At 41.6% G+C, this 12,833-nt stretch overlaps 1 protein-coding gene across 3 annotated transcripts in view; it reads right to left on the bottom strand.

Annotated features, from left to right (window-relative positions):
- Positions 1-12,833, bottom strand: part of bcar1 (BCAR1 scaffold protein, Cas family member) — a 121,703-nt gene that overhangs the window by 56,316 nt on the left and 52,554 nt on the right. For 2 of the 3 annotated variants that reach the window (XM_033635154.2, XM_078168261.1), the window contains exon 1: positions 9,618-9,784. The exons of the other annotated variant lie outside the window; for it this stretch is intronic. In XM_033635154.2, coding sequence (XP_033491045.1) covers positions 9,618-9,629 — 12 coding nt within the window. In that variant the 5' untranslated portion in view covers positions 9,630-9,784. Of the gene's footprint in view, positions 1-9,617; positions 9,785-12,833 lie in introns of those variants that run through there. 3 annotated transcript variants of the gene reach the window in all.

Raw genomic sequence — 12,833 nt, 5'->3', positions numbered from 1 at the left:
CTCCTACCCGCTCTACTTGGACTTTCGCACCTTTACTTACAACACTGTCCGGCCGCGTTACAGAATAATGGCAACTGGCCACGTATCATGCCGTCATGGAAGGACAGCTTTTTTCGTCAATGTCCGACGCTTGAAGTCACTGACCAAGCGCATCTATTTCATGACTTCAGCGTGAGACCAGGTTGGTCCCTCAGTGCCTCTGTGTGTTTTTCTGAAGGACAGGGTTCTAAGGAGCCCGTGTTACACTGTCTGTTTAAGGCAGGAATGTGGCGTCATTATACCTCACTGTTCTGTATAAAAGTTTGATCACAGAATGGGGGAACAGAGTTGTCTCGCCTTTAAGCTGGCAGCAAGAGTTGTACCAGAGCGCAGTCGAAGTCTGTGTAAAAATAATGAACTGGTAGGATAGGACGACAGGGTTTAATTGTTATTGTCATGTTATGCCATTATTGTTTATAAAGCACTGCCTGACCTGTGTGTTATGTCACACCAGAGGACGGCGCTGTTGTGTTACTCGTCATGCCTGTCACGCCTCTTGTGCTTCATAAATGCCGGCATGCTATCTAATATCACACTTTTGGGCAGCATTATGCCAGTGTTGTTTGGTTTTGTATATAAAAAAAAAGAAAGGCTGCATAAGAAAGGGTCTCCATCTTGGAAGTATTGTGGGATCAATGTGTAAGAATGGCTAGAGATACCTAAGTTATATCTGTCCTTGGGAATTCTTCAGCCTCTTTAAGTATTCAGGGAGGTGACCCTTTCCAAATGTTACCTGAAGACCATTTAAAGGTTCTCTTTATGGTGCTTTCTAAGAAGCCCCATAGAAACCTTTCATTTTTAAGGCTCTCATTGTAATTATGTCAAATTATAAATAGACATGCATCTAATGGATTATTCTTTGCACCCTCTGGTGCTAAAAGATACAACTCAAATCTGTCGTTTCCAAACACCCCCGGCTTTATGTGCTCTGCTAAATGCTAGTTAAGGCTGCTGCTTTAACAAGTGATGATCCCAGCTGAGGAATTCCTGCCTTCAGGCTGTGACTAACAGCAGAAACAACAGCAGGAATTGTGTAGCCTGAAGCACAGGAGAGGCTCATGTAGGCGTGGCCTGAGTGTTGCTTAACCTGTTGATAGACAGCCCTGGCAGAAACTCCCGAATAGCTGCCAGACACACACACACACACACACACACACACACACACACACACACACACACAGATAGTTGGCTGGTTCAAAGCAGCTCCTCCTTACACACAACAGCCAGAAATGGAGGGTGTAAGAACCAAAATATCTTACACAAGAAGAACTGCTTTTACTACAGCTGAGACTGACTAAAACACCAGTAACTTTCTAACTTTCTAACCCGAGTCTTACTGTATCAGACTGAATTGACTTTGTGTTTCACTTCAGACATTCATTTATAAGATCTTGTTAACACGTCCGTTAGGAAACAGGGAAAATCTGAAGTAAAAAGGACCATGACTGTGACCCACCACCTTGAGAAATGAGTATGTGCAATACACAACAGCAGATGTGTATGCGTGTCCACAGAGCTGCCCACACCTGTGTTTAAGGACTTTACTAACCTGCACTTACACAGGTAGCAAAGACTTGAGCTAAACCCTGCTGACACACCCTCTGATCACGGTGTGTGTGTGTCGTGACACAGAGATTACAGTCTTTATTTCTCTGCTCAAAACATACTTATGATGAAGTGCTGAAGCCGTCGTCTTCACACTGGAATACAACACAGGAGCTCGAAACCACTGTGACATGAAGCTGCATGAAAAGCATCAATGCATCAGCGTTTTGTAATGTTAGATCTCCGCAGAAATGTTAGGAAAAACAACTGTCCAAAGGTGTACCGTTTAAAATGGTTTCACAACCACAGGGGTGTAAATCTCCACACTGGTGAACTGTGACACTTTGATCACTCACATAAATCTGTTGAGAAAGCTGCAGCTGAGACTGCAGTGTTGACTCTGATTCAGCACAGAGCGGTGGGGAAAAACATCCAGTGATTCATAGCTTGTTTGTCTGCTAACTGTACTCAACTGTGCTGTGAAACCATGGGCCAAATACAGGTATATACTGAACACCTTTAGTGGAGAAGGCTTCTCTTACTGAGACAACAAGAAAACTTTAGCATTAGTGCCTGATCCATTACAATACATTTAATCATTTCGTAATTTTAAATATTACTACGGAAGAGAGGCCCTTCACTTACGTAATACCTTTAAAGAACACTTCGCCCACAAAATGACCATTTCCATATGAATCACTCACCGTGTGTAACGTTGAATTTGTGAGAAAAACGTGTTTCTTCACATGCCTCCACAGGGAACAAAGAATAGAGAAAAGGTGTACATTTTTCAGGAACTGAAGGAAATAGGGTCAACATTCAACAACAGTAAAACTATATCCATTTACAAACTCTCACACAACTTTTGCAGTATAATCCAAGTCTCATTTATCCAGTAGTATGCTCAGTACTTCACAAACGCATGCATTTTTACCTACATCTACCTGTGTGTACCATGCCCTCTGTGTGCCCGTGTACATTACCTCACCGTGCATGAAGCTGTTGGTACTGTTGTGTTTGAAATCAATATTTTAGCAAAAATTCATGTCTTTGTAAGAGTTTGTAAACAGATGTTAGTTTTGCTGCTGTTAAACCCAGGCCCTGTTTACTTCAGTTCATGAGGAATGTTCACCTTTTTTGGATTCTCCATTCACCATGGAGGAATGCAAGAAAAGCTAAGTTTTCTTCGTGAATTCAAGGTAACACACAGTGAGTAATTTTTTTTTTTTTTTAAATGATCATTTTGCATGTCAGAATTAAGGTTAAATGTTCATGACATTTGTAAATTTAAGAGGTACGAGTTGAGAGTTAGAGTATGATCCTTTCTGGACTGAAGTGAGGCCCCAAATGGTAAATCATAAATGGTAAATGTACTGCACTTGTATAGTGCCCTTCTACTCTTCTGACCACTCAAAGTGCTTTAACACTACGAGTCACGTTCACCTATTGACACACAAATTCATACACTGGTGGCTGAGGCTACCTGCTACTCAGCTTTTAACACACACACACACACACACACACACACACTGATGGAACAGCCATTGGGAGTTGCTCAAGGATGCTTTCACATGCAGACTGGAGGAGCCAGGAACTGAGCGCCTAATCTTCTGATTAGATGATAACCTGCTCTACCTTCAGAGCCACAGTCGCCCCATACACTCCTCAGTCTGCTCTAAAATCAGTGGTACTCAAATTGTGGGGTGGTCCCCCTTGGGGGCATAAACTACTGCAGTTGGGGGTGGTGACCAGGGGGAAAATATGGCATAAAACAAAGTTTATTAAATATGATTTATGTAGAAAAAATAAACAAACAAGAATTTGCTGATGCTATCATGCTGACCTTTATTTCACTAAAATTCACCAAAAATCTCTTTTATTAGTTGCTTCCCCAATTTCTGTTAATGATTGGAAAAAAAAATATGGGGCAGAGAGCATGAACTTTTTTTTGGCTTCTCAAGTGGGGCATGACAGAAAAAACTTTGAGAACCAATAACTTAAATTGTTGTTATCAGGTAAAACCACTTAATTTAAGGTGTACTTGTGCTTATCCTGTTCCCAAAGCTTGAATGGGAATATTGCAACCTTGAATACATTAATTTGCATGTGCACCGACTTAGAGATAACGGGTATTTCTGTCACCTAGCATTAGGGCCAGATTCAGTAAGAAATATCTTCAATTAATCAAAGCTTCATGGGGGCCAGACTTTGTTGAAACATCAGTTTTCAGTTGATCCACCTAAAATACCATTCACCATTAGCCACTTCATCAGAATGCAGGTGGCAGTAACAGTAGCATCAATAGCTAAAAAAAAGGAGAATATTTTGTAGGACAGCTAAGCTGTTATTTACAGTTTTGAGGTGATTTGTCGAGCTCCTTGCAGATTTACAGTATGGAAGTTTTCCAGCAGATTTTTGGCACTAAACATTTTGGGGATCATCTTCGGACACCCACATGTCACACTGGGTCAAACTGTCCCAGTATGAGTGGTGCTAGACTGCTGGTGAACTATCAGTTTAAATGCTTTTGTCTGAGATTTACTTATTTATTTATTCTAAATGGAGCACTCCAATACTGATTTGGACACTGATTATCATAGCAACGAGCAAAGCTTCAAAGCATAAATATCAGTACTACCTAGCATGCACATCTCTCAAGAATCAGACTTTTAATTATGGGCCCTCACTCACAGTAGCAAAACTGCCCTGCTGAATCTACCACTTGTGTTTCCACATTGCTTATTTGCAAAATACGGATCATAAAATAACATCCGATATTTCCTCCCCAAGCTATAGGTTTTTCTGGTGAATTTGGCCAGTATTGTCTCTCAGCCAAAACAGGGAAGTTCATTCCTAATTTGGGAACAGACTGTGTTAAATAATCCAAGCTTAATGGTTCACTTGATAGCTTTTCAAAGTCACATCTCAGAGTTTTGTTTATGCTTTCAAAAGACCATGAGAAGCAGTTGAGAGGACTTTGAGCTTGGATTATTTTGTTACACATCAGGAGAACAGTTTGCATTTTCAGGACAGATTCAGTGACTCCCATGTCCTGTCTTTGGACTGTAGAAACACTCCCAGGTGAACAAGTGAAGAACAGGCATTCTAGCCAGAATGCTAACAGTGCTACAACTGAGTGAGCATGTTGCCATAAATCCATCTCTACACAAACCCACAGCTGTAATACATGAACTCACACTATTCATGCTAACTGTAAAGACAACACAGTGAAACAGTCTGACCTGACCTATTGAGTGAAAAAATTTAATTTGATCCAGTCTGTTCACACTCTGGGAGATGACTACTGACAACTAAGAATGTTAATTTGCATGGGAACATGTTCTCTAATGGGCAGTCCATGACCAGTGTGGTATGAGTCAGTCCAGAACAGGACAAAGACTAGTCTTTTAGCACTGGTCCAAGTCTCAATGGGTCTCAAAGACACTGCAGCATTTATGTCCAAAGTGACTGTGGTCACTTATCTGGCAAATTTCACAGACTCAAGAAACTTGACGTGACAAATCAAACATTGTTACTTTGGAGTGGTTATTAAAGAGAATGTTGATGGGTGTCCTGGTGGTCCGGAGGTTTAAGATGCTGATCCTGTAATCGCAACCCCCCTTATTCAAGTCTTGTAGGCCAGTATGAGCTGAGCACCATGTGGTGTAGAACATTTAAAATCAATCAATTAATCAATCCATGTAAATAAAGGATTTTCCTATTTGGCCACGTCCCCACAGATGGACAGTCCTTTTTAAAATAATACTCTCTGGGCAAAAAAAGCTTTTAAAAGTTGACATCTGATGACATCTTCTTGTACCACCAACAATAACGCTTTATGACAAATGGTTGTTGTTTTTTAATAGTTGTTAGTTGGTGAAAGACAAGGGTGCAACAGGAGGGCTCGCCTGATCATGTTGAGCATGTACATGCACGTTTCAACACACAATTGTTTACACTGGTGGCAGGGAAGATGAACCTGCATTACAGCCATAAAACACCAGACAATTTTGTACATATTGTTATTACTGAGGAGACTCACAATAAATACAGTCATATTTCAAACTGCATCATCTTCATCATGTCAGAGAAGTCGTGTTCATCTGTGTCATCGTCACTTTTCCTCTGTCATATAGCAGCGACAGCAGCTTGACAATGTCTGTAACCTTGTCCTCCATAGATATTTTGCTGTTCAGAGTGATCACTGAGATCCAAAACTTTCCATCTCCAGTGTCTCCTAATCCTTTCAGGTGCTCTGCGCAGTGTCCCAGAGCCCCACAGTATCTGGGTCAAAGGTGACTCTGTCTACTGAGTCACGTCTGCTGGCATGTATGAGTCACACAGGACTACTTATAGTTCTCTACTGAGACAAACTGTCAGGTAAAGTCAGGATCTGGGACTAAGATGAGAGAATATAGAGCACAACTTTACTACCTGACTTGTGTTCTGATTGGCTGATTCACTGACTGACTGACTTTATGGGTGACACCTGTGTGAACTTTAACTCAGGGGTCAGTGAAGATGACTGTGTTGGGTGGATCTGTATGTGTGTGGTTGGGTAGATGAGGGTGGGTGGCTAATCACCGGAGCCAAACAACCTGGGGTGTCTCTGTGCATGTGTGTGTGTGAGTGTGTGAGATGCAGGAGACAGAATGGAATTCCTGCTGTAAGCCAGGCCTCCATGACTCAGTCAGTGAGTCAGGAGGAATACATGGACAAAAAATGTGTACTGACACAATGAGGGCCGCTCCACTACTGAGACTGTCATTCATATCTTTATACCTATATTGCAATGCATGACAAGGACCTGTACGTATAATACCGAAATATAGAAGCAGGGGAAAATGTCTGCTGGCTGTATGCTTGTCTGAGATGTGGTTGTAACAGACTAACCATGCTGCAGACAAAAAAATGGTCCCGCTGATTAAAAAAAGATCTTCTTCCTCTGTGCCACAGAGCTCCATTGTTATCCAAAAAACTATTAAAAACACATCAGTGAGACACACTGTTGTAGTGCCTGACATGTTTCTTCTTTACATCCACTGTCCTGCTGCCAGAAGTATTCATTAGAGCACGAAACACAGATTAATCCGCTGCTGAAAATATTCCCTCCAAATGCACCATTTCCTCCTGTTTGAGTAACGTCTGACAAAAACAGTGACCAGCTGTTTGAGGGAAATTACCAAACCTTTTAAAAACAAAACTTTATATGTGTTAAATATCTGGCTTGGGACTGAGAGCTACAGACAGGATAGAGACATTACTGTCATTAAAGTAGATTTCTCAAAGCAAGGCAACAAAGCATTGCTATGGACTGGTAATCACTTTTCACATTTCAGATGATAGCTCTCTTCTTACCTTCACTGACACTCAGGGGGACCTTGTTTTTTTTTTCTCTCCATGAAACAATATCGCTGCATCATCATACATTACTGCAGAACCATCTTTGCATTTCCGAACTGGGGGGTTTCTAAAGAGCGTTACATTGTTGGACAACAATGTCGATCAACATCACAAGTGTCTTTAGCTAGCATTACCTTGTAGAGATGTTTTAGTCTTTGACACTCAGCAAGGAGCATAAACCTTATAACTGAGTACATACTGTCAGCTCTGTCCACAGAGACAGATGGAGGCAGAGCAACGTTTCCTGCAACAATATAGCTCCTACGAAGACATTAGGACAAAGTTATCTCCAATCTCTCAAAGGTATCTCCTCGAAGAAAACAGCAAGATATATTAGTGCAGGTCACAGCCTAAGAGACAACCAACACAACAACACATAACAAGTTAGTTAGTTTCTATTGTTAGTTTGTACTATAGTGTGACTTTGGTAAACCTGAACTAACACTTTTAAAAGACAAAGTCACACAATAACAATCCTGTGTTAAGTGATGTTAAATCACTGTTTTTCTCAATGGAGTTTGGCATTGAAGAGAGCAACATAATGGCTTTAGTGCGCTGTTGGGAATTGCTGTCTGACCATAAGGTAAAGCACTGAAGATACTCTCAATACACTTACACACAGCATACACTTAAACTGTTAATGATTCTTTTAGGTGGGACTTTTCTTTTAGGTGGCTGAAATATGATTTAATGCTGACCCTTCCACAGTAGTTTAGCTTTCATGTCAGACTCCAGCCTGCATCTCCAAACTGGGGGCATGCCAACTGACATATATTGTATATAATATGCTGTCTATGAATAACTACCCCATACAACCCTGCCACAAAAGATCCAAACTATCCCTTTAACAGTCCTAAGTATTTTCCCACCTCAGGTGCAGTCTTGAAATCTGATGTAGCAATCCAATGTTGATATTCAACATACGTACAGAGATATGATTACAGTCCATTAACACACAAACACAGAATCAAATCAAGTCCGCTGGGTTCAGGTCCTGATCCTGAAATGCACAGATCTAATTGTAGCCATGTTACACGCCTTCTAATAAAATTTTAAATGCCAAAAAAGTATGTCACAGATCTTCATGTTTTCTATCTTTATCATCTCTGCTTCACTTTCCGGTTGAATGCTGGAGGTTTGAGACTACAAACAGAACTATAAGCTTTACTTACTTTACATTCAAGCCTTCAAAAAGTGACAAAAAATGATGTTGCATTTGAATTAACATTGAGAATGGGCCGACACAACATGGCAGCATTGTACAGTCAACAGAAAAGCTTTGACATGGCTGCCTCTGAGTTCCACAACAGTGGAGTGTTATTTTATATTAATTACACACTAATTACTGGCGTGTAATTACTCGTTACACACACAGCGATCTCCTCCACAGTATTTCACTGTCTGCCACATTCCTGACTGTGTAGTTACCCCAAACACACACACACACACACAGTGGTATGACACGAGCAGTGAGCCAACACTGACGCAGAAGCTTTTTAAACAATAGCAGGGAAGAACTGTTGCTGCCAGTTTCTTTCTCTTTCTATCTCTCCTCCTTCCATTTTCTCCCTCCTCGACAAACCATTACTCTCTCCCTCCGGTCAAACAGTCCCCCTCTGTGTTACTAGATCAATGTCATATTCAATACTCGCGCATATCATCTTGTCCTGCCTCTCTGTCTGCTCTCCTCCTCTCCTTGCTCTTGTTTTACTGGAGCGTTTTTCTCTTTCAGTCGACTGATCGCCTGCCTCTGTCCTGGCCATAAAACCTTCATTTCTTTCCACTTTCCTCTGAGTCAGCAGAAAGACAGACCACGGCTCTCCCTCTCTCTCTCTCCTTTCTTTCTTTCTGCCATAAAGCGGACGACGGCCCTCTGCTGTGTGCTCCGATTCTGTGAAGCGATGCGTTCAAGGTAGAAAGTTTATAAGAAAACCGTGTATCTTTGGAGTCAGGAAAGTTCTCAGGGGGATCACAGGCATCAAGTCACAAACTTTTACTAAATTCTCCTTGTAGTATTCAGATATGCGACCTAGAAGTGTCACATTTTTGTGGCATATTCTGTTTTCACAACTTCTTTTTGATGTTTTACAGCATCTAGCTTCCATTTTTATTATGTTCGTGGGCTTTACAGAAAGTCTTTAACTTAAAAACTCTTGCTAAACAAAACAAGACGACAACAGAGAGCTGTAGGAACTCCATCAACTGTGTCCTTTTGGTCCATGCACATTCCTTTACAGTCTCTTCGACCTGTGTGTACTGACTTTAAACCCTTAACTACAAACACACACACACACACACACACACACACACACACACACACACTCCCCACTGAGAGCCAACAAAAGGTAGGAATCCACAGAGAAAACTCCAGTTTCCCTCTCCTCCCCCTTCACATTTTCCTTTTCTTCATACTCAAGTCTCCCTCACCCCCCTCCTTTCCTCCCTCCCCACCTCAGTCCGTGCACAGCTGGGGCATAGCAGGTCCTGCTAAAACACTCTCACACACTCTGAACCACAGGGGGATGAAGGAGCAGACAAACACCAAAAAAGGCACAAGGTTTTTAAAAAGCTGTAGAGTGCCACAGAGGCAGTGATTTGTTCACACTCAACACACAAACACGCACACTCACCAGATAGTTCATTTTGTCCCTGCTGCAGTGAGGCGGCTGTGCTAACTCCGGGGCAGGGCTGTAGCTCAGCCCCTGTGATACTTTGCCAACTAGATCCTTTGCTGAGTAGATCCCAAAAGATCCCAAAACTCCTCCAAGTCTCCTCCCCCACCCTCCTTCCTTCCAATGTCCTTCTGTCCTCCCTCCTTTTTTCTTCTCTGTGTCGCTCCTTCTGTCTTGTTCAGTCTTGTTTTCAGTTTTCGAGCAGATCCCGACACATTCTGCCGCTCCGTGATCTCACACAGCAAGAATGAGACTGCTGCTTGGCCCATTTACTTTTACCCCGCTCTCCCCTTCTTTCTCCCTTGATCTCCCTCCCTCCCTCTCTCTCTCTCTCTCTCCTGCTTGAGGAGAAGAGGGAGGAGCGTGTAACCCGACACGTCACTTCCTGCTGGATCCTGATATTCCCTCTCTCCAGTCTGGCCATTGGCCCGAGGAGCTCTTCTCATGCAAATAAGCTTTGCCCTCCCACTGTCCCAGCTCCCCTCCTTCTCTCTCTCTCTCTCTCTCTCTCTCTCTCTCTCTCTCTCTCCCCCTGGCTGTGAGGGACTGTCAGTGCTTTGGAATGCTGCTGAGACACACTCACACACAGTGGACTGCACATGAGCATAAGGCAACATTACCTCATCTAACTGTCTCTACCCTCAGATTGGTGGTCCTTTCTCTGCTGGCCTGTAAGAGCTGCTAACGAACCTGATGTCCAGACAGTAGACAATCGGTACGTTTACATGCACAGTAAAGTCAAGCTACAGTTATAGCACAACTACTGTCCTTGTCCCAGTATACAAGCATGGGAGGGGAAATGATTTATTGACCGAAGTATGTCCGACTGGTACGATAGGTGGCAATATACACCTTTCAGCTTGTTAATATTGGACCTTTTTTCAGTTGACATATTACATCACACACCAAACAATCGACAAACAAGTTAGCTATAGTTAGCTAGCAGCAAACTGTTACCAATTGTATATTCCGTCTGTCCAAAAATGCACCGCTCTGGATGTGGATTTTGCCATGTTGTTACGAGCTTCTTCTGTTACATATTTAATGCTATTCGACTTCTCGGTCAAAGCCCGGGATGGAAACTGTGGAGCATGCGCAGAGAGCCTCAGCGAGCTCAGGCCTGATTGACTGTTTACATGCAGGAGTAATTCAACTCCCAATTGCATTATCTGGGTGTGTTAGTCCTACTTTGAGAAATTCAATTTAGTGCAATTTCAGTTGGACTAACACAATAAATCCATTCTCTCTAATGTCAAGTAAATGTACTGACTGTGTGTCATGACTACACACTGCAGAAAAGACAGTTAAGCCCATGTCTGAAAAGTTCTGCATATTTTATCTCATGGGTCCCATAGTTTCCTAGAATTTAATCTTATTACTTAATTGTAAATTCATTGGACAGTATATGTGAATAGTGTTTAACTGGAACACTTCCAATTAAATAATACTTATTAATTGCTACTGCAGCATGGAGTCTTTCAGTCACAGTGCACAGCAGGTCAGGCAGAGCTCGCGCTCCAGCATATATGATGGATAAAGATTCCAGTCATAACCAAATCTGAAATGAATGATGAATGAATTCTAGCTTGAGTTTGAAGACAAGAGTTATTTTAAGAAGATTCTTCTAGAAATCAACAGCTGCTTATAAACGCAACACAACAGATTAAACTGAGATGACCTTATGGTCTGGATTTTTCCTGACATGAACAGCACACTACAAAGGGTATTTCCAGGAAACATCCCAGGTAAATATTAGGAAATGTTGGCTCCTGAAAGGTTGTTTGATCTATCTCAGAATGCTGGGAAAATATCAATATCAATCTTTTATTATATACATTATTTATTTTTGCAACTACAGATTTTTAATCTAACTTTTAGTACTAGAAAAATATAATCAGTTGCTTTTTAAGTCCACTAAATAATGCTGATGATAGTCAGTAGAGGTCTTAGTCAGTGGCATATGGCAGGAAGTTCATCAAAACAAAGATGGAGGCACCAGGGAAAGAAATCAGAAAGGTGCCATCAGTGTTTAAATCAAACATCTGGACTTATTTTGCATCTTTTAAAATGGAGGGAAAGCAGGACTTGGATATGATACATGCAATTTGCAAGCAGTGTCATATGAGAATAAAATACTCTGGGAAGATTACAAACATGAGGGCTCACCTCACACTCCACCACTCAGAGATAGCGTTAGCTCAACAAAACTACCATTCAACTCGAGAGCACTGAGCATAACACAGTCCATCACCTACTTCATGTGTAAAGATCTGCGTCTATACAGTGGTGTTGAAAATGAAAGATTTTGTTACATGCTAAAAACAATGGAACCCAGGTACCTGACTCCATCCTGACGTTTTTTTCAGTCGTACCCAAGCTGTACAGAGAAGTGAAGCAGAAAGTTGAGGAATCTTTGAGTACAGCATTTCAGATATTTACCTGAAAATCTTACGCCTGTATTCACAAAAAATTGCTCCTCGTGACAAATTTTGAAGAAAGTTCTTAGAATTATAATGTTTTCTAAGAATTTCCCCTTAAAGTTAGCTCTAGATCCTGACAAAAGTTTTTGCCCTTTTGGACACAAAATGTGGTCACATCATTTTATCCTATTAGACATTTATATGAAATCTTGTAATGAATAGCATCTGAATTCTGGAGTTATGGCCGAAAACATTTTTTTTTTAGGTCACGGTGACTAACAAAATCTGATCAGTTCATACTTGCTATACCTCCACTATTTACAGCGTTTCTGCTCCGTTTGAATTTACTATTGTGATACTAAATTTGTTTGTCATTTGAAATGCATTTGTCACTAAGATGAGTGATGTTTGTGAAAGGTTTATGAAATAAAGTCTGGATTTATCTATTAGTATTCTGCCTGTATCAAATGTAGGATGTCCAAATATGGCCGTGTGCCCTCTGGTCCTCGCTGCCTCTCCTCTAATATTTTAAGAACAGGAGTTACATTGTGTCGGATGCTGATCAGCCTGGTGCCAACTATCTAGCAGAACATTCCACACACACCTACACACACACTTTACCCTCCATGACCTGGGCACTGCCCTCTCTGACTGCCACACTCAACAACAACAGCCTCTGTTACACTGACCTACAAATGGCAAGTACATCACACACACACACACACACACACACACAGAACAAGAACAAAAAGCA

This window comes from Epinephelus lanceolatus, chromosome 5, assembly GCF_041903045.1.
Source record: "Epinephelus lanceolatus isolate andai-2023 chromosome 5, ASM4190304v1, whole genome shotgun sequence".
NCBI lineage: Eukaryota > Metazoa > Chordata > Actinopteri > Perciformes > Serranidae > Epinephelus > Epinephelus lanceolatus.
This window is presented reverse-complemented; position numbering and strand designations above follow the sequence as displayed.